The 19,053-nt window shown below is 47.0% G+C and overlaps 3 protein-coding genes across 4 annotated transcripts; 1 reads left to right on the forward strand and 2 right to left on the reverse strand.

The window, feature by feature from the left end:
• Nucleotides 1–529: 529 nt before the first annotated feature.
• On the forward strand, nucleotides 530–10,698 carry rbm38 (RNA binding motif protein 38). The gene is made up of 4 exons (XM_062459280.1): nucleotides 530–997; nucleotides 2,796–2,919; nucleotides 4,253–4,307; nucleotides 8,358–10,698. The coding sequence occupies exons 1-4, from the start codon at nucleotides 791–793 to the stop codon at nucleotides 8,710–8,712; spliced, it is 741 nt and encodes a 246-aa protein (XP_062315264.1). The 5' UTR covers nucleotides 530–790; the 3' UTR covers nucleotides 8,713–10,698.
• mipb (major intrinsic protein of lens fiber b) lies at nucleotides 10,659–13,672 on the reverse strand. 2 transcript variants are annotated; one of them, XR_009929964.1, is made up of 5 exons: nucleotides 12,896–13,672; nucleotides 12,357–12,521; nucleotides 12,169–12,249; nucleotides 10,900–12,078; nucleotides 10,659–10,865 (listed from the first exon to the last, which is right to left on the reverse strand). XR_009929964.1 is itself a non-coding variant. In XM_062459279.1 (4 exons), the coding sequence occupies exons 1-4, from the start codon at nucleotides 13,253–13,255 to the stop codon at nucleotides 11,893–11,895; spliced, it is 792 nt and encodes a 263-aa protein (XP_062315263.1). In that variant the 5' UTR covers nucleotides 13,256–13,672; the 3' UTR covers nucleotides 10,659–11,892. The 2 variants fall into 2 exon arrangements, 1 of the variants encoding a protein (XP_062315263.1); XM_062459279.1 differs by having other exon boundaries at nucleotides 10,659–12,078.
• Nucleotides 13,673–16,294: 2,622 nt separating this feature from the next.
• Nucleotides 16,295–18,542, reverse strand: LOC134018264 (aquaporin-4). Its single transcript, XM_062458146.1, has 6 exons — nucleotides 18,184–18,542; nucleotides 17,652–17,843; nucleotides 17,330–17,491; nucleotides 16,962–17,126; nucleotides 16,740–16,820; nucleotides 16,295–16,554 (listed from the first exon to the last, which is right to left on the reverse strand). The coding sequence occupies exons 1-6, from the start codon at nucleotides 18,196–18,198 to the stop codon at nucleotides 16,339–16,341; spliced, it is 831 nt and encodes a 276-aa protein (XP_062314130.1). The 5' UTR covers nucleotides 18,199–18,542; the 3' UTR covers nucleotides 16,295–16,338.
• Between the last annotated feature and the right edge of the window lie 511 nt (nucleotides 18,543–19,053).

The raw sequence follows: 19,053 nt of genomic DNA on the forward strand, positions 1-19,053 counted from the left end.
TGTGTGTGTGTTTCTCATTCATGCTGGCTTGGCCTCCCTACCAAGACCAGAGTCCAGTAAAAAAAGGAAAACCCGCACACCTCTACATTACAATACAACCTTTCAACTGCCTTTCCTTTAACCGCCCTCTCCCCCCGCCGGGTGCGCGCCTTTGTCTTTTATCTCAATTTCCTGTCTCCTTGCTGCCCCTGTGATGTTTTACTGTGTCGCCAAATCACCGATTTGTTCTTAGTCTTGGAATAGACAACTATTAGACTTTAATAAACTGCCAACAGTGGCCAAACTGACATACACATCGAGATGTTGTAATCAACCAATGGAACAAAGATGATTTTTTCCACAGTTTAGCACTATAATCGTTTATCGGTGTATCATAAGACAAAGACAGGTGTGGGTAGTGGGGCGTGCGAAGTTCACTAAGGGTAGCCTACTGCCAAAAGACGCTCCGCTCATTTATTGGACAAAGAGGGAGTAGGCGTGACGAAACATCGTTTAGTATAAATACTTTTTTTCTGCCATTCAAGGCGAGAGTATTCCTGTCAAGACACCTGTCAAGAATCGATACGACATGGGTAATACTGGGCATGGAGTAGATGAAGCTTAACAAACCGAGAACGACGGGATTCATGAAGCTTGTCCACGAACTTGGAAAACATAACGTTGATGCTACTAAATCCTTATTTTACAGGCTAATCTTTCCTCAGCTGTGGTCGATTTTTGGTCTTCAAATAAGTAAATTTTGACATCTTAACTTTATAGTCTGCTGCGCGTAGACGACATTAGTCCACTAATGTTTCTGAGTCCATTTGGTGGAGGTTTAGAAATAATGCATCCTACTGTTCAGAAAGACACAACTTACACAAAGATATTTGTCGGCGGTTTGCCATATCACACCAACGATGTTTCTCTTCGGAAATATTTCGAAACATTCGGGGACATTGACGAGGCAGTTGTGATAACGGACAGACAGACTGGGAAATCAAGAGGATACGGCTTTGTAAGTTATATTTGGCGACTTGTCTTTCCGTTTCATAATTGTCTTTTGTCGGTGATGTCTAAGCAATACCTTTTTAGATGGAATATGCAAAAGAATGGGAAACATCATTTATAGGAAACAATGATGACGCTAACTACTGTGATCTTGTCAAAGTATGATGGTTGGTCGAGGTAGGCTACTGTAATAACCCGTTTCTGGAAAGTATAGCCTAATGCAGGTGATCTTTCAAGACAACTATAAAAATGGCAGATGGTGTAGTGATAGTCTATTGTGTAATGAGTCTATTGTGTCTATTCTGTAAGTCTAATTGAGTCATACTTATCACAATAAAGTATATGACGTTGTAACAAGTTATATGACCTTATCTAAAATGACTAAAATGACTAAATGTATCTCAGAGTAAACATATTCCTACCCGTTTCAAGTTTGGTAACAAAAGTGATGCAGTTCAGTTTCAGTTGTGTTGTAGGCCCCCTGGTACATTTCCTCCTTTCAACCATTCAAGGCTGATTTAAACCTTTCCATTTCCTCGCATAGTCTATGCCTTGTGCTTTTCACGGACAAGCATGCAAGGCTCACATTCCAGCAGGCATTGGACTGAAGGTGCAGGAGATAATCTGTAGAGAGCAGAAGTCCTGAAGGGTGTAACACTGCCACTTTGTTCAGCCAACAAGTGTGTGCTGTGTGAGTGGAGTTGGCAGTCACATGTTGTAGCATGAGTAGATTATTTCTTAAAACACGTAACATCAATTAGCCTATCTCCTGAGCAACAAGCAGTCATCTCTCTCTCTCTCTCTCTCTCTCTCTCTCTCTCTCTCTCTCTCTCTCTCTCTCCTTAACCCCCCTACACACATTAAGGTACACTATTTAATACAACAAATAACTGCTGAGATGTGCATTCCAACTTGAACCCCCCTTCATTGCCTGCTCCTCCCATCTTTTTCTCACTCTGCCTCTTTGGGGGGAGAGTTTGCATTGTGTGTGTGTCAGCAGAAGGCAAATCCCTGGTCACAGAGGTGTGACATGTCAGTTGGCATTGTGAGATAAGGCTGCAGTTTCATTTTGACTTCCTCCCACACTATCCTTTCTGCTAAACTGTGCATGAGGAGAGGGAGGGGGAGGGGGAGAGAGTGGGCGGGCGAGACAGTTTTAACCAGGCATATTTTCCCTGCCTAATGTTGATGCACCGGGCCAGTCAACCACTGTGTTCTGTGTTTTGTTTGTGCCTAGTCGCCGTCTGCCCATTTCACTCCTGAGTTCCCATAGCGGTCCATTTCCCAGAACAGCCTCCAGAAATACAGCAATCAAACCAGTCACTGTGTATGGGTGCGTGTAACTCGAGAGTCTGGTGCTGTGAAACCAAAGCAGCAGTATGTCTCTGTTCCATCAATGCTCTGTAATGCTTTGCTTTGTGGAGGAATGTACGTGGTGCTTCACGGATGTTCTGCCCGCTCACCTCACCTCACCCATTAGCTGGTCCAGCTCAGTGGTTAGAGCACTTGACTGCAGATCAACAGGTCGCAGGTTCACATTCTCTGTAAGTTGCTGTTGATAAAGGCGTCTGATAAATGAATACATTACATTACAATTAACAGAGCTTGTGACTGCTATCACAGATATTTGTCTGAGTGTTCGTTCATCAGAATCAATTCAACCAATAGTCAGAGTACCCAAAGTGCTTTGTCATCCTGAAATGCCTGTGCAACAACATGCTCCAGATGAGAATGTGCCCTGGTCTTCAGCAGCAGGCTGTCTACAGTCAGGAATGCTAATCCTGCTCCTGCCCTGTTCCCTCTAGGTCACCATGATGGAGCGGGGCGCAGCAGAGTGGGCCTGTAAAGACCCCAACCCCATCATTGACGGCAGGAAGGCGAATGTGAACCTAGCATACCTGGGAGCCAAGCCACGAAGTCCACAGACAGGTGAGTTATACCCACACACAACCAGCTGTTCCTTCAGCTGGTCGACATCCCACCCTCCGGCCCCCTCATCCTGCCCCTGTGCACACCCCCTCATCCTGCCCCTGTGCACACCCCCTCATCCTGCCCCTGTGCACACCCCCTCATCCTGCCCCTGTGCACACCCCCTCATCCTGCCCCTGTGCACACCCCCTCATCCTGCCCCTGTGCACACCCCCTCATCCTGCCCCTGTGCACACCCCCTCATCCTGCCCCTGTGCACACCACCTCATCCTGCCCCTGTGAACACCCCCTCATCCTGCCCCTGTGCACACCCCCTCATCCTGCCCCCTAATCATACTCAGCATGGACCTTGGTGATGGATAACCCCTGCGAGTGTGCAGTTGTGCAGTTGATGTGAAAAGGAGAGTATTTTGCTGTTTGTGAGATGAGAGAATGAATGTGTCTGTGTGTCAGATAGCAAATGGGAGACGATAGAAGAGGGGGATGGGACTGGAAGAAATAACAACGGAACTGTCTCTTCCTTGTTCTGTGTGACTCACTGTGTGTGTGTGAGCGCGTGTGAGCACAACAGGAATAGAGCTTGTGTTTTTGTTCCAGAAAGAAGGGTAAGACATGGAAGTTTGGTAGGAATGAGTGAAAAAGAGATAAAGAGATAGAGGTAGTGAGGAGAGAAGGAGAGCAGAAGGAGAGCATGAAAGAGAGATGGCAGGAGAGAGTAACAGAAAGAAAGAAAGAAAGGGGGAGGTAGAGACAAGCATGAGTCTTCCCTGTCTTACTCAGCTGATTCATGAACTCAGTAGGCAGTGAAGTCAGATGTTTGTGTGTGTGTGTGTTTACAGCAGGCTGTTGAGTGAGACTCATTTGTTATCAGTGTCCAAAGAGTTTATTTGCTAGAAGATTTTTGCCAGATTTTTTGCTTCAGCAACAATGCCAAGCTCTGTATAGCTAATTGATGGAGGATGGAGGGAGGTAGAGAGAGAGACTGGAAAGAGTACGAAAGAGAAAATTGGTTGGGTATAGATGGACATCCACCTCCAGGGACATAATTGCCCCCTACATAAAGCTGGAGTAGAAAAAGAGGGTATACTAATGACACACTAACTGCTGTTCTCTCTCCTTCCTTCTCTGCATCTCTCATTGCTCTCTCTGTCTCTGTCTGTCTCTCTCTCTTTCTCTCTGTCTCTCTCTCTCCCTTTCTCTCTCTGTCTCCCTCTCTCTCCCTTTCTCTCTCTGTCTCTCTCTCTCCCTTTCTCTCTCTGTCTCCCTCTCTCTCCCTTTCTCTCTCTGTCTCTCTCTCTCCCTTTCTCTCTCTGTCTCCCTCTCTCTCCCCCAGGTTTCTCGGTGGGTGTTCAGCAGGTACACCCAGCACTGATCCAGAGGCAGTATGGGTAAGAAAAAGTCTCCTCTTCCGTGGTCTCCTGCCTACTTCTAGTTGATCTCATTGTCACGCGTCCCTCGTTCCCAGAGTGTCTGTGTGCTTCCCAGTTATTCAGTCAGCTCAGTGCTGTTGTAGCCCCAAGCTAGCCCCTGTAGGGGAAACAGTCAGACACTCTCTCCTAATTACTGAACCCCCTCTTTACTGCTCTGCTTCACTCAACTGTTTCCTATGGGTGGCCAGATTTGGACATGGGTATATTATTAGCAAAAGTATGTTGGCCCCTTTCTGTATCTCTTCCATCTCTCTCTGTTGTTTTTCTTTCTGTGGTCCATTACATTGCATCGAAGTCCCATTCTAGCTGTCGGTCATGGTTGACCTGGACCCAGACACACACACAAACTGGCTTTTTCCCAGAGGTAGAGAGTGTGTTGTGTAAACAAAGCGAGTGTGTGACTCATGGTTTGATGGATAGGTGATCGCTATGTCTGTTAGTGAGTGTGTTTCTCTGTGAGTGCTGGTGGAAAGTGATCTCACTTTCACCCCTAACAACTCGTGTTTTGTCAGAAATGGGATCATGTAAAAAGTATGTGACAGTCAGCTTCACAATCTCTAGTTTGCCTGGAAACAAAGAGTCTTTGAGTCCTGATTGGCCAGATGTAGAATAGTATCAATACTGTGTATGTTTGTGTGTGCGCGTGTGTGTGCATGTGAGCAATCATACTATGCACGTCTCCCGTGGAGTGAGCAGTGCCCATGTGCTGTACTCCATGGTACTGGGGATGCTGTGAGCCCTGTTGAAATCTCCCTGGCACAGAGGGCTATTAATATTTCAGCCGCCGGCCCTCAATTATTGAATGATATATTGAGTGATAGGGGAGTTGAGGCTGACCCAGATGAGCCCATGAATGAGTGATGCTGAGCTGATTGAGTGTCTCCCTTAGAGAGGGAACGGACGATTAAAGCGGTATAGTTCCATCTCTGCTGGCTCTGGTAAGGACTAGACTGCTCCCTCCTCTCAGAAAACGACAGGACGTCCTCCTCAGTGAGGGAGATGAAGTCAAGACCAAGTCAAATCAGAGTGAGCTAATCAAGGTGAGGTACACTGGAGCAAGTGTATAATCGAACACATGAAACGTGCCTGACACACATACAAGCACACACACACGTCCACATTATTCGTCACCTCGTCGTTTGCTCAGGAAGCTGCATTGTCTGTCCCAGCTCTCCTGTAAGCAGATGACAAACAAGCTCAACTCGAATAACACTGGAGAGGCCTTGCCTCTGTCTGCAGCGCAGCCATGTTTACAGGAGACACTAAGAGTAGGCTGACTAGGACTCAGAGAGGCAGTGTGGGGGTGAGAGGTTGTCTTCTGCTCCAAGCTGTTGTCATCTCTGCCTGGAGGAACATCACCGAGCTAGTTGGCTTAGTGTTGGCTGAGGCTCCATCTGCTAGCTGGCAGGGCCAGGTGTTGGGGTGTTGACTGAGAAGTAAGATTTGGCACTTTATTCAAATGTACTTCTCTCTTTTGTCAGAGGAGAGGAAGGATGTGTGGTGTGTGGGGAGTGTTTCCTGTTGAAACACTGAGGTATGGAGGTATTCGTTAGGCCAGGGGGGGGGGGAGGATAAGGAGGCTAGTCAGAGAAAACACACACCTGTCTGTGGGTGTGTTTGGGGTTTAGGCGGGAGGGGGTGAAAACCACTGGGGCGTGTGTGTATGGGCGTATGTGTGGCCATGGGGTGTCTGTCTGTTTTTTGGTCTTACTTGTTCCTGCTCTCTGCCTAATTATCTGTCTATTATTTGTCTGTTATCTCTCCCCTGTCTCTGCTAGTTCCTCAGGTGTTTATCTCTACCACTCGGGGGAGCAATTAGAAGAAACTCCACAATGAAACACCCAATTAAAAGAAGCTTATTTTCATTCTTTTTCTTTTACAACTAGAGTTAATGTTGTGATTGTCAGTTTATCTTTACATCACTATGTTATTGGACTCTTGGTAGACAGAGAATGCAGATGTTTTTCTCCATCTCTGGCTTGGGTAAAGATGCTACATTTTGGAATGAACTGATCTGTCACAAAGCTGTCTCTTTGTACTGTGTTCCTCCATCCACTGATCCTCCTTCAAGGGGTGACCTTTTGTGTGTTTGTGAGTGCATTAGTGGGTTTGAGTGTGTGTATAGCAGAGTATGTATGTGTGTGTGTGTGTGTGTGTGTGTGTGTGCGGGTATCTGTCCTCTTCCCCTGACTCACCCCGCATGTCCCTCACAGGAACTATTAAAAGCATCTCTGTCCCAAGGAACGATAGATATGACTGCTGATCCTTCACACTATCCTTCCTTCTCTGCATCTCTCTCTCTCTCTCTCTCTCTCTCTCTCTCTCTCTCTCTCTCTCTCTCTCTCTCTCTCTCTCTCTCTCTCTCTCTGTCTCTTGCTTGCTCTCACCTTTGCCACGCTAAGTTGTGGCTGTGGCTGTTACACTTACAGAGCTAGTGTCTTTTCTCCCTGGACAGAGAGAAAGAAAGGGAGCGTTGACAGTGGAAGAGGGGGTATCTCACTCAAGGTTATTTTGCTCTTGTGAGTCTGTGAGTGAGTGTACACCCACGCAGCTGTGCCAATTACCCCTCCCTCCCTCCGTCTGTCTCTCTCTATCTCTCTCTCTCTCTCTCTCTCTCTCGCTCTCTCTCTCTCTCTCTCTCTCTATCTCTCGCTCTCTCTCTCTCTCTCTCTCTCTCTCTCTCTCTCTCTCTCTCTCTCTCTCTCTCTCTCTCTATCTCTATCTCTATCTATCTATATTTCTCCATCTACTGTATCTAGCTCCCTCCCATCCTTTGTGTGTGGTTCCTGTGGGTGTAATTGTGCCTGTGCATATGTGGCATGTGGTGTGTGTGTACAGTACTAAATATGCTTTTGTGTGGTAGCTTATGTGACCATATGGTATCTGTGCATGTTTGTTTGCACCTTGGTTTGTCTCTGCTTTTCCGTGTGTTTGTGTGGGAGTATGTTTGTTTGTGTGTGTGTGTGTGTGTGTGTGTGTGTGTGTGTGTGTGTGTGCTTCTAGACCACTGATGAGTGTGGCCAAGGGAAGCCAACAGGCAATGCTGGGCTGAGCTCCCTCTCGTACGATGTTACTGTCATATTGGATCCATCATGCCAGGGCCCGATGTTCAGAGCAGGGCAGCGGCAAAGAGCAGCATAGAGCAGTATTGGGCAGCCACCAGAATGGTGCTGCACTTTTTCTCTGGGAAGGAGAGATCAACCATTGTAGCATGTTCCCAATCCCCTGTGCTTTTGTCCATGTTGGTATGTGGTACAGCTTGTGGTGTTGTGAGTTGTGTTTGATTGTATTTGTGTGTGTGTGTGTGTGTGTGTTTGAGTTTGTAAGTGTGTGTGTGTGTAGCAGAGAGGAGGTAAACAGGTGGATATCACGCTGCACGTTAAGTCCTGTGTCTGTGGTGTCATCACACCAAACCAGGTTCTCTGTTTGGGGGTAAACACCTGAGGCCTCACCATGATATGAGAGCTGTTTCTGCAGGCACTTCAGGTTAAATAGCAGCTAGAGGCAAGAGCACCATGGAGCTGTGGAGAGAGTACAGTGCTGTATGTTTCACATAATTGCTATGTCTCAGAGTCCTACTGATACCGCCCCCATTGTTGGGTGTGGAGTGCGGTGTGTGTGTGTATTCATGCCGTGTGTGTGCGAGATGTGTGTATGTGGTGTGTGTGTGTGTATGCTTTCACTAGTGGCTGTGATAATTAGTCACGCACCAGGGAGAGCATGGGCTATTCCTAGCGTTTGTAGTTCTAGTGATAATTATGAAGAGTAAGGATGTGTTTCTGGGAGGTCACTGTGTGGGTGTGTGGGTGATGTTTGTGCTAGATTCTTGCAGGGCTATATGAATATCTATCCTGGCATGTGTTCGTGCACTTGTGTGTTTTCTATTTTACGGATATGTGCACTGGATTACATGTGCTTTAAGCTGCATATTTATTACGTTAAACGTATACAGTTGGACGTGTGGTTGAGAGTGTGTGATGATGCTGTCCTATCTTCCCCTGTGTCCAGGCTGGCCCAGCAGTATGTGTACCCCCAGGCCTTCCTGCAGCCCAGCCTGGTGCTCGGGTCCCAGCTCAGCCCCACGGCCGGCCTCAGCCCCCCCTACCTGGACTACTCCTCCGCCTACACTCACTACACCACCCCCACCACAGGCCTAGAGCACTACCCGTACACCCCCTCTCCCTCGCCCTCTGCAGGCTACTTGGGCTACAGCTTCTCCCCTGCCGCGCCTGGCCTCGGCGTCACTGGCCCCCCTACCCCGCCCACGCCAGCCCACCCTCCCCTTGGCCCCCTCTCCGGGTTCTCGGCCCCCCCAGCTGCCTTCCTGCAATTCCCCCTCCAGCAGCCAGACCGCCTGCAGTGAGAGAGCAGTCCTTTGGGGGAGAGAGGTGGGGGCAACTGCAACTACTCCAACTGCTCTGTAACATGGAGATTTGAACATGGGGACTACTGCACTATTATGTGACATCATCAGTCCGAGACTGGATGATCTTATAATGGGAGTGTGGAATCCAAAGGGCTCTGTATAAACACACCTAAACTTCCTTTAGTTTTTCTATTACCATTGTTATTGCTATTGTAGTTACCTTACTGAACAGAGAGGATGCTGTAGCTCCTGTCATTGAGATGATAGGATTGTCTGTTGCTACTGGAAGTCAGATGCCATATGGGATGGAAGAATGAAAAGAGGAGACTAACCTGGAGGAGGATCAACCTTCCTTACTTAAGAATTGTGTATATGCAGAAGCAGGGTGAAGATGATGAGGGACAGCTGTGGTAAACCCTCTCACCATCCTAAGGTACAGAACACACCCAGGTCTAATGAACAGTTCGTCAGGAATACCTTTCTGTACGTGGCCTTGAAATCACTCTGTCAGTTAGCTTTTATCTTCCTTTTATAGTTCTTGTACACGTTTAGTTAAAGAATATCTTGATACTTCCTCTGTATGTCTGTATTTGTTCTTTTTTGTTCTTTTTTTTTTTTTACATCTGTTGCTGACAGGAATCTACAAGTGTAAATGATCACAGTTTCAATGAATATGCAATTGTTCTGTTAGGCCAAACATAGGAATTAATATGTATAGGGTAAGACAACACTGTAACAAATAATAATAGCGATAATCATGTTAAGGCAGTTTTGTGGCGAGCATATTTACATGTTTTGGTTAATTATTTCAATGTGTTGAGCAGCAGCTGAATGAGTGTGTGTCTAAAGGCTGTCCTCCATCAGTTCTCTGGTACCAGGGAGAGACAGGACTGACTAGCTGCCTGCTAGTAATGTTGTGGTTTATATGCAGTTTGTAGCTGTGTGTATGTATGTGTTTGCGTATGTGTGTGTGTATCAACCCTATTATAGTTGACCATTGTGTGTGAGAGTTGTCCCTTCTTTCCCCAGCAGAGCAGCTCCAGTTGAGTCTGCATCATGTCCACTGAAGCCATACAACAAAAGACCAGAGAAATATGCAAAATAAACCTCCAGTGTCTAGAATAGAATATACCCTTGTTTCATTATCATTATTATGTCTTTCTTGACGCGTAACATTTAATTACACGGTGTAATTGATCATTTGCTATCTATATCGGTACACAAACTCTAGGCACAGATTCCATTTCTTCTGGATCAGCTGGTGTTCTAGTAGTACAACATAAACCCTGCGTTTTGGTTCTCAGTCCTTTCAACTGGCTTCACCTGCGCATCAACTTTTAGATCCTACATCTACTATCTAAGTACTACATCATACTATCTACAAATATCTAAGTACTATATCATACTTTCTACAAATACAGTCTATGAAGCATGACAAAGAGGGGGAGGAAGTCACAAGCTTCGCACCAGCCTCATTATCACAGATACAATGCCCCTCTCAGGGACCAGCTCCACCCAAGAGATCTGCCCCACCTCTCCCTCTTCCCTCATCCTCCATCTTTCCTCTCTCTGCCTCCAATGTCTTTTGGCTCCTCTTGCTGCCTTCTCTTGTTGTTTGACTAAACAGGTCAACAGTGTGCAGATTTTTTCTCTGTAGATTCACAGTGTGTGGCCAATATCCTGATATCTGCATTGAGTCAGACCCATAATGCCATTATCCTGGAAGTGTTTAGCTGTGGGGCCACCCTGTGTCCACTCCTATGCACTGCAAGGTCTTGCAAGCATGGAATTTTAAAATCATGAATTAAACAAATGTGACATGTTTTTTATATCAACTTTTTGTGTTTATTATCATTTAAATATGATTTCAACTGCCTTGAGCTCCCAGTGAGCATCACATGATAGGAGACTCTGTAGAGAACAGGTGTGATTCAAAGTCTGGGATCAAAACATTTCATTTGGATTGCGTGTTTTTTTTTTTTTTTTCAGAACAAAAAAGCAGATGGTTTATGTAAAAATGAATATCATAGCAAATACCACAGTGAGGGGAGGAGAAATTATAATGTCTTAAAAATTGATGACAAATGAAACAATACAGTACAAAACAGGAGAGTTGTAATGAAAATTAAACAAAATGAAAAGTACTATATCTGTGATCACACATACGCACACACACACACACACACACACACACACACACACACACACACACGTACACACAAACACAGGCACGTTCACTTAAAATAACACTCATACATACCAGCACACAAACACGCACTCACTCATTCAATGTCACCCACACTCACACACACACACACACACACACACACACACACATACTATAGAAGCATGCACACTTCCTCACTCACTCACTCACACACTCACAAATACTCACAAATGCACACAGATAAAATGTGGTGATTTGAAAAATGAAACCCTGGTAAAATCGAATGGTATCATACATCCACGTCTTGTGTCTGAAGTGCAGAAAACAAAATGAAACTGAAAACTGAAAAATAAATTCAGATGAATAATGAAAAGCATGCCCATCTTCACTGGTCTAACTCAACCCTATACGACTACAATCCCACCCCCAACCCCTTAACACTTCTACTGCCCCAATCTCCAACCCTCTAATCTACCCCTGCCTATGCCCATGGCCCACCTATATTCTCACCTCTTACCCCACCCATATCCTCTCTAAACCTCACCCTCATCCCGCTCCTCTCCCCTGACACCACTGCCCCTGCCCCAGGTCACCCTGCTAGACACAGCCTACTCTCTGACCTCCTCTGGCAGTGTAGCAGTGAGACAGGTAGACTAGGGTTGGTTGAGAGAAGGTGGTGGTGGTGTGGGTGGTGGTGGTGAGGTAAGTGGGAGGGGCAGGCACATGGAGCAGGCCCTGGTTGCTTCTACCTAACAGAATGTCCAGTTCAGGATACAAAATGAGGTTTGAGGGAGAGTAGTCTTGTTGTGTCTTGAGGTTGAAGGTTGTGAACCTGTTAGTGTACAGTTGAATGTTTTGTGTACTGCATTTAACCTGTATATTAGTTGTGTTTCAATAGGAGTATCTGAGTGTTAGTCTGTGCAAGTGTTGTTGTGGTGAGGGGTTGGCAGTGTGGGGCTTGGCAGACACAGGGCCCTGTTCCTCGTCCCGGATCCCAGGCTGAGGCAGGTTTATAGGGCTTGCGTCTTGAGCTCGATGGGCTCTCCACGGGTGTCCTGCTGGGTCTCGGTCTCGGGAGATCGGATGCCTTTCAGTGTGGCCAGGCGCTCAGAGAGACCACGCATGCGTGGGAACAGCATGAAGTCATACAGAAGAGCGCCCATGGCACCTCCTATCATGGGGCCGACCCAGTACACCTGCAAAAACACATGTTTTTTTTTTTGAGCTGGTAAATATGAACACCTTTAAAGTTCATTGTCCTGTGTGACTGTGTGTATCTGTCTTACCCAGTGGTTAAAGAAGTTCCTGAAGAGGACAGCAGGAGCGAAGGATCTAGCAGGGTTCATCCCAGCACCAGTGTAGTACATCTGTGGTAGAAAGATTGAAAGGTGTCTCCAACTGTTTGAGACTTTACGGTGTGTGAGTGTGTGTGTGTGTGTGTGTGCTTGCGTGCATGTGTGTGTGCGGGACTTACGCCCATAAGGTGTCCAATGGTGACTGAGAAGCCGATGGAGAGAGCAGCCGAGCCCATGCGTCCGTTCCTCCTCTCATCCGTCACAGCAAAGACACACACCACCAGCTGCATGGTGAGGAACACCTCCACGGTGGTGCCCATGCCCAGGCTGATGCCGGGCTGCAGCTGGAGAAGCCAAGCACACAGGGAAAACACACTTTATTAGGCTATGTTCAGGACACAGGATATTTATCATCCTCCGAACTTCTTGTAACTGTTTTTCCTAAATTCTTTTTTGTAATCCAGTCAAATAAAATGTATAAAGCATACTTTTCAAAACACAGTTTGTTGAGAGAAAATGAATACTCCCACATCACCTACTGCCCTGTTCCATGACCAGGACCCCTTAAACTCTGGTCAGCTATGTCTGTTCTCAATCTCCATAAGGGCCTCTATCCAAACTAAACCCACCATTTCCTATTGCTGCTGGTCTAGATGTGAGCAGGTCCTCCCAGCAGATCTTACAGCAGTCTGCTGGTCAGGGTGCTGGGGTTCCTTACCACGTTCAGCGCCATGTTGCCTCTCATGTTGTTGGGTGTGACCCCGTAGAGCACGGCGGCGCCGGCAACAGCGCCCAGGCACTGAGCAGCCATGTAGAAGACAGCGCGGAACAGGGACATCTGGGAGCCCACCAGGTAGGCGAAGGTCACCGCCGGGTTGATGTGGCCTCCGCTGATGTGGCCGATAGACTGGATGAGGGTGGCAGCAGCCAGGCCGAAGCAGAGCGCCACGTGAAGGATGTGGTGGGGCCCGGTGGTCCAGCGGAGGGCTGCGCCCATCCCGAAAAACACAAAGAACATGGTCCCGAAGAACTCGGCAAACACTGCCCGCCAAAATGTCATGGACCGGAACTCCCACATGATGACTTCTCACAGGATGCCCACCCCACAACAGAAGATTCTCTGCAAAAATCTGTTGACGTGAGTCTTGATGAGGTAGATGACTACCCTCTCACTCGGAGCCTCCTTTCACAAGATTTCAAAAAAAAAAAAAATCGACTTCCCTTTTGCAGTCAGCTAGCTTGGCTGACCGAAACGCTAGACTAACAACAGTTCAGCAAAGTCAACAAAGGATCCACTCCACAGATCTAGCTCTAAGCTATGGACGATCAGGACAATCAAACATCAAGCCGTGTACTGGGTCGGTAAAGTCAACTCAGCTGTGCGTGCTTGCCTCCCCTGTCGACCTGTCGTAGAGACATAGGTGTGTGTGTGTAAGCGTGTGGAGAGATCAAGAGGTGTGCATCGATGCCAGATGGGTGGTTCGAGAGTAAAGACAGTGGACGTTTTAGCCTCTCTGACGGAGGGGAGAGGGCCCACTGGGGGCTTTATAACACCCCCCAGGAAGCCCCCGATGACGCCACGATCCCCCCCGCAGGACAGGGGGCGGGGGCGGCAACACAGGACGTCCCAAATTAAACAAACTGAACCCCTTTGTCCCCCCCTCACAACAAACTCTGAGTGAAAGAGTGTAGGCTGCAACTTGAGCAAAAGAAGGGGGTGTTAAGAGAGATTTTAGGGAGAGGTAGATGAGGGTGAGGAACCACAAAAACATCCATGTCATACATTAGAAAGGGGGAATCAGGTTGAAGTGCGTTTGTTCAGCCAGGCAAATACATTCTCATATGGCTCCTGTTGACCTAGGGCTATATGTAATTTGTTGATAATCATAATCATGTGAACCATGGAAACAAGTGCTGATGGAACACACACACATTAACTCGCAAACTCACACACACACTTTTACACTGATAATACAGGGATCCGTTGGGGGCCCGAACGGATGAGCACAGAGTCAACAGTGTTAAAATGACCCATACACTGAAACGCCTGACCTTGTGTAACCATTGTCTCAGTAACAAGCATGTGTGCAACATGTGAACAGGGCAACACTTCATGATTTTCAAATGATAAGGCAACACTAGTTGTGCATCATAGATCTTTTGTGGGGAATAAATGTGATATGTATCTCACATGTCATATATTGCTGTGGTCTGAATGTGAGCTGTTCTTTGAGCAGGGGTTATGCAGCCCTCACTCTGCAGTGACGGCTGATCATGGCTATTGAAAGATGTGCACAATAAAGGCAGTGATCAACATAGGAGCAATATTATATATCAGTTAGTCCTTAGCGACAGTTTGTGGTGGTTATGGATCTTCAAGTGCCCCCTCTAAGGTTAAGAAACCTGACAGTGAACTCAGACGCAAGATTAATATAAGAAGATTGATGTTGGAGTTATTTCCCAATTAAAAAATTGTAGAGCATGGAGAAGGTCTGGAACACTATAAAAAAAATCATGTGGAACAATCAGAGAAACAGCATGATGGAAGGTCTGTGGTCATCGGTGTATAATGATGGACCTGCATGGAGATGCTTTTCTGGGCTTTCCAGGAGCTCCTAGTCTGCTCTGCACATAATTGATTAACCATACATTTTTGTTGTGTGTGTGTGGATGGTCGGGTCGATGGGTCTGTGGATGTGTGTGTGTGTTGTGGATGGGTGTGAGTGTTGGTGTGTTGGTCGTGAGGGGAATGTGTCTGGTGGGACGGCCCAGGGTAATGGGGCTCTCATCCACCTAAAACGCTGGAAATTCTCTTTTCTGTAGAAGGGGAGAGACAGGAATGGCTTGTGATGCTGGGGCAGGGGCAGGGGTGGGGGTGTGGGGCTATTGAGCTGCACTGCTTTGACCAGATGAGAGCCATCACTGGGCAGAGTGGGCCCTGAATAGAGAACGCTGAGTTCACCTTTTTAAGTATCTATTCTAAATGTTAGAAACAAACACAATACAAAATGCTGGCGATACAGGGGCAGATCATTTGTATTGTGTGTGTGTGTGTGTGAGGGGGGGAGACAGACAGAGAGAGAGAGAGAGAGAGAGAGAGAGAGAGAGAGAGAGAGAGAGAGAGAGAGAGAGAGAGAGAGAGAGAGAGAGAGAGAGAGAGAGAGAGAGAGAGAGAGAGAGAGAGAGAGAGAGAGAAAGAGAGAGAGAGAGAGACAGACAGACAGACAGACAGACAGAGACAGAGAGAGCAATGAGAGATGCAGAGAAGGAAGGATAGAGAGAGAACAGCAGTTAGTGTGTCATTAGAGAGAGAGACGTGAAGGAGAGAGGGTGTGAATTTTGGGGAATGTGTCTGACACTTTGCAGACACATTTGAAGATCTGTGTTTTCAAGTGTGTGTGCACATATGAAAAAGAATGGATCTAATGTTGCAAATATTTATTCTAAAAACATATGAGATAAGATACAAATATACAAAATACAATACATAAAATATCCAATACCATTTTTCAAACATGCACAAATGAGATGAGAGGTAAAATATATTTTGCCATCTAAATGTGTACCTGCATTTTGTCTTTCACATTCAAAACAGTCACACACACACACAAACAAACGTTAATTGCTCATTTCAAAGCTGTGTTGCAAGGCCTAATGACAGCTTTCATTGATCCTTGTGACAGAAAGGTTTGTGTGGGTTACGGATGGGCAAGGAAAGAAACAATTCAGTTCAGGAGTGTCGTCCTGTTAGCATTTCAAAGCCTTCACAGGTGGACAGCAGCTGCAACAAACATACAGGTCTTTTTTGTATAGTGGTTAGAGGTATAAAATATACACAGACAACTAGACATACAAATGGCTGAGGCTGTGCAAAAATAGATCAACATGTATGGTCATACATAGTGTTTGCTACTCAAATAATAAGCTTAGGGCTAGGGTCAGTCTATCCTGTTTCTGAACATCTATGGTGTATCCCTTTTATTAAAATCCAATTGGTAAATTGCTGCATGTGTGTGTGTGTGTGTGTAGGTGTGTGTGTGTGTGTGTGTGTGTGTGTGTGTGTGTGTGTGTGTGTGTGTGTGTGTGTGTGGTGTGTGTGTGTGTGGGAGGGGTGTTTGTGTGTGTGAGAGAGTGTGTGTGGGTGTGTGTGTGTGAGTGTGCTCAGTTGTGCTCCTGCTTGTTGGTCTGCTTGGCTCTCATGGCGGTCTGTGTGACGGTGGACAGGGAGGAGCGAGACACGCTGGCCGTCTCCACCATCTCGATGTCCTTACAGGTCAGACATGCCACCAGCTTCTGGCGTGATGCACCGGGCGCAAAGAAGAACTCATGGGACCACGCAGCCAGAACTGCCCCAAGCACTGGCCCGATCCAGTACACCTGGGAGGGATGGAGGTGGGGGCGGTCGGGGGGTTTGAGGGACAGACAGAAAGGAGGAGACAGTGAAAGACAGCAGAAAGTCACTGTGGAGACCGAGTCTCAGTAGAAGAGAGAGGAGTGCCCTGAGCTATGTTGTGGTGTTCAGATCACAGGGACAGTTGGACTGGGACACGTGCAGGTCTTACCCAGTGGTTCTCCCAGAAGCCTGTGATGATGGCTGGGCCTAGGGAGCGGGCTGGGTTCATACTGCCACCGGAGAACCGACCCTGCAAACATCCCAAAACACACACATTATCAATGGTGACAGGTCTCATCGCGGTTGTGATGAGGTCTACAGGTCTTCTATTAACTGGTGCTCAAGGGGATTTGGTAACTAAGCAATCAGTCAGGCTGAACAGCTTCCTGACCGCCATGAGGACCCCAGCACTGACAGAGAACCCAATGGCCAGGTTCCCTGGCTCCACGTTCTCCCGCCTCCTCTGATCCTCCACAGAGAACACTGTGAAGACTAGCTGGAACGTCGACAGGACCTCCATCCCCAGAGCCTGGGCAGCGTTCAACTCCATAGGTACCTGAGAGAGAGGGGGGAAGGACAGAGGGAGAGAGAAAAGGAGAAGGGAATAATACGATGTGGTGGGTGGAGGCAGAGAAATAAGAAAAGTCGTAATCTGAAAATGTCTACAAATTACGGTAGTTGTACTAGCAGCAGAATTAGTTATTTGATTCTGTCAAAAAAAAAAATCACTCCCCCCCCCACACACACACACATACTGACCTTGCTGACAAAGCATTCTGCAGTGGATTTTAGTGGCAGGGCGAGGTAGAGGGCTCCAGCCCCTAGCGAGGCCCCCAGACATTGGGCCCCGACGTAGACCAGTGCCCTGAGCAGGTCTAGCTTCCGTGTAGCCAGCAGGGACAAGGTCACCGCAGGATTTACCTAGGCCCAGACACATACACAAGCACTCACTGTCAACACATCCATTGACATATAAATGCTCCTACTCACCGAATTCAATTGCCACGGTCAACCTCTAGGTTGCACAGACACACACACAAGGATGTCCCCATGCACTAGGTTAACATCTCTAACACTTCACCTGCGCCCCACTGATCTCTCCAAAGCAGTGACCCAAGGCAACAGCCACCATGCCAGCAGCCAGGGCTGGGTAGAGGGGGCCTGGTGGGGCCTCTCCAGAGCCGGGCACCGAGGAGCCCAACACGGCACTCACAAACACCAGGGAGCCCAGCAGCTCCGCAAGCATGGCTCGCCAAAACTGACGACTGCGCAACTAATGTTTGACAAGGGAGAGGTTAACATTTTTATTGATCAAGCCAAACACAACTGACCATTTATATGTCATTTATATGAAATACAGTGATATGAAATCCAGTGGTAACATTGTAAGGTCAGAGATAAATATCCATACTAACAGCTCTTACAGTCATGGTTGTATTTTTTTGATGACTGGCAGAAGTCTATGAAATGGACTCAAAAACCGAATGTATTTATAGTAATTCCAGAAATTCCAGTATTTTCTCCTGTAAGGCTGGTAATTTAGGCAAGAATCAGACTCAAGTGTTAAATCCATCACACTTGATATTACAAAAAGAAGGTAGTTTCTAACTCACCTCACGCAGTGTCATTTTGAGGAAACCGAGAGTGGGTTTTCTTGTCTTTTTGTCCGTCAGTTTGCGTGGAAGAGGCCTTACGGTCTGAGGATGTTCACTCTGTGACTGAGCTCATTCACTCTCCTGGAGGGGCGACTGAGTGGTCCTCCCGCCAAACAAGAGAGCAACCCCTCCCTCTTCTTCTACATCTTTTCCTCTCGTCCACTTAAGTTACACTGACTCAATTAAAATGGTCCAGTTTTACTGCTGTCCTCCTACCTGGCCAGCACTGAGGACTGAGGTGGATGGATGGCGGAGAAGGCTTTGGTCGCCACTGTCCCTTCCACAGTGAGGCTCCAGTCTGCTCCCCAGTTGCAGCTTCCTCCTGTAAGGCTCGGCTCAGTGTCCTGAACACCTGGCACACAGCACAGCTCTTACAGCTGATTTTCATATCAATGACACCCGGAGAGGCCTGGAACTCAGTGTGGAGCCCTATGATCCCCATGGATAGGGCATTACCACTCATACAGACTGGGATAGAAGGATTTTGCTTGTAAATTAACATATGTAATCCATTGTATAAATAGAGGTGGGAGAGTAAATTGTGAAAGGTGATTGAGTACTTAAAGGACTATAATACAGTAAATGATCCTTGTCAAAGACACGATTCATGATCCTTCAAAATATTTAAAGAGCAAAGCATTGGGATGAAAAACAACTACATGAAAGGTCCTAATCCAGAACTCATCTTCAATAATTGCACATCTAAACATCTATTTTCACTATAAAATCTCATTCTCTCCTCCCATCCTCCCTGTTCCCTCTTCATCCACAGAACTTAAGAGGTACCATTCAGATCGCCATGGAGACAGTCTCTTTCGTGATGCTGTT

This window comes from Osmerus eperlanus, chromosome 4 (genome assembly GCF_963692335.1).
Source record: "Osmerus eperlanus chromosome 4, fOsmEpe2.1, whole genome shotgun sequence".
NCBI lineage: Eukaryota > Metazoa > Chordata > Actinopteri > Osmeriformes > Osmeridae > Osmerus > Osmerus eperlanus.

Excerpts from the sequence above, each read along its gene's own strand:
- LOC134018264 (XM_062458146.1), bottom strand. Across the intron at positions 17,127-17,329 it reads CAGAATGCTTTGTCAGCAAG|GTACCTATGGAGTTGAACGC; the intron begins GTCAGTATGTGT and ends CCTCTCTCTCAG. Across the intron at positions 16,555-16,739 it reads GCTTCTGGGAGAACCACTGG|GTGTACTGGATCGGGCCAGT; the intron begins GTAAGACCTGCA and ends CATCCCTCCCAG.
- rbm38 (XM_062459280.1), top strand. The coding sequence starts at position 791 with ATGTTTCTGAGTCCATTTGGTGGAGGTTTAGAAATAATGCATCCTACT. Across the intron at positions 2,920-4,252 it reads GCCACGAAGTCCACAGACAG|GTTTCTCGGTGGGTGTTCAG; the intron begins GTGAGTTATACC and ends TCTCTCCCCCAG. Across the intron at positions 4,308-8,357 it reads CTGATCCAGAGGCAGTATGG|GCTGGCCCAGCAGTATGTGT; the intron begins GTAAGAAAAAGT and ends CCCTGTGTCCAG.
- mipb (XM_062459279.1), bottom strand. The coding sequence starts at position 13,255 with ATGTGGGAGTTCCGGTCCATGACATTTTGGCGGGCAGTGTTTGCCGAG. Across the intron at positions 12,250-12,356 it reads CCATTGGACACCTTATGGGC|ATGTACTACACTGGTGCTGG; the intron begins GTAAGTCCCGCA and ends TTTCTACCACAG. Across the intron at positions 12,079-12,168 it reads GGAACTTCTTTAACCACTGG|GTGTACTGGGTCGGCCCCAT; the intron begins GTAAGACAGATA and ends GTGTTTTTGCAG.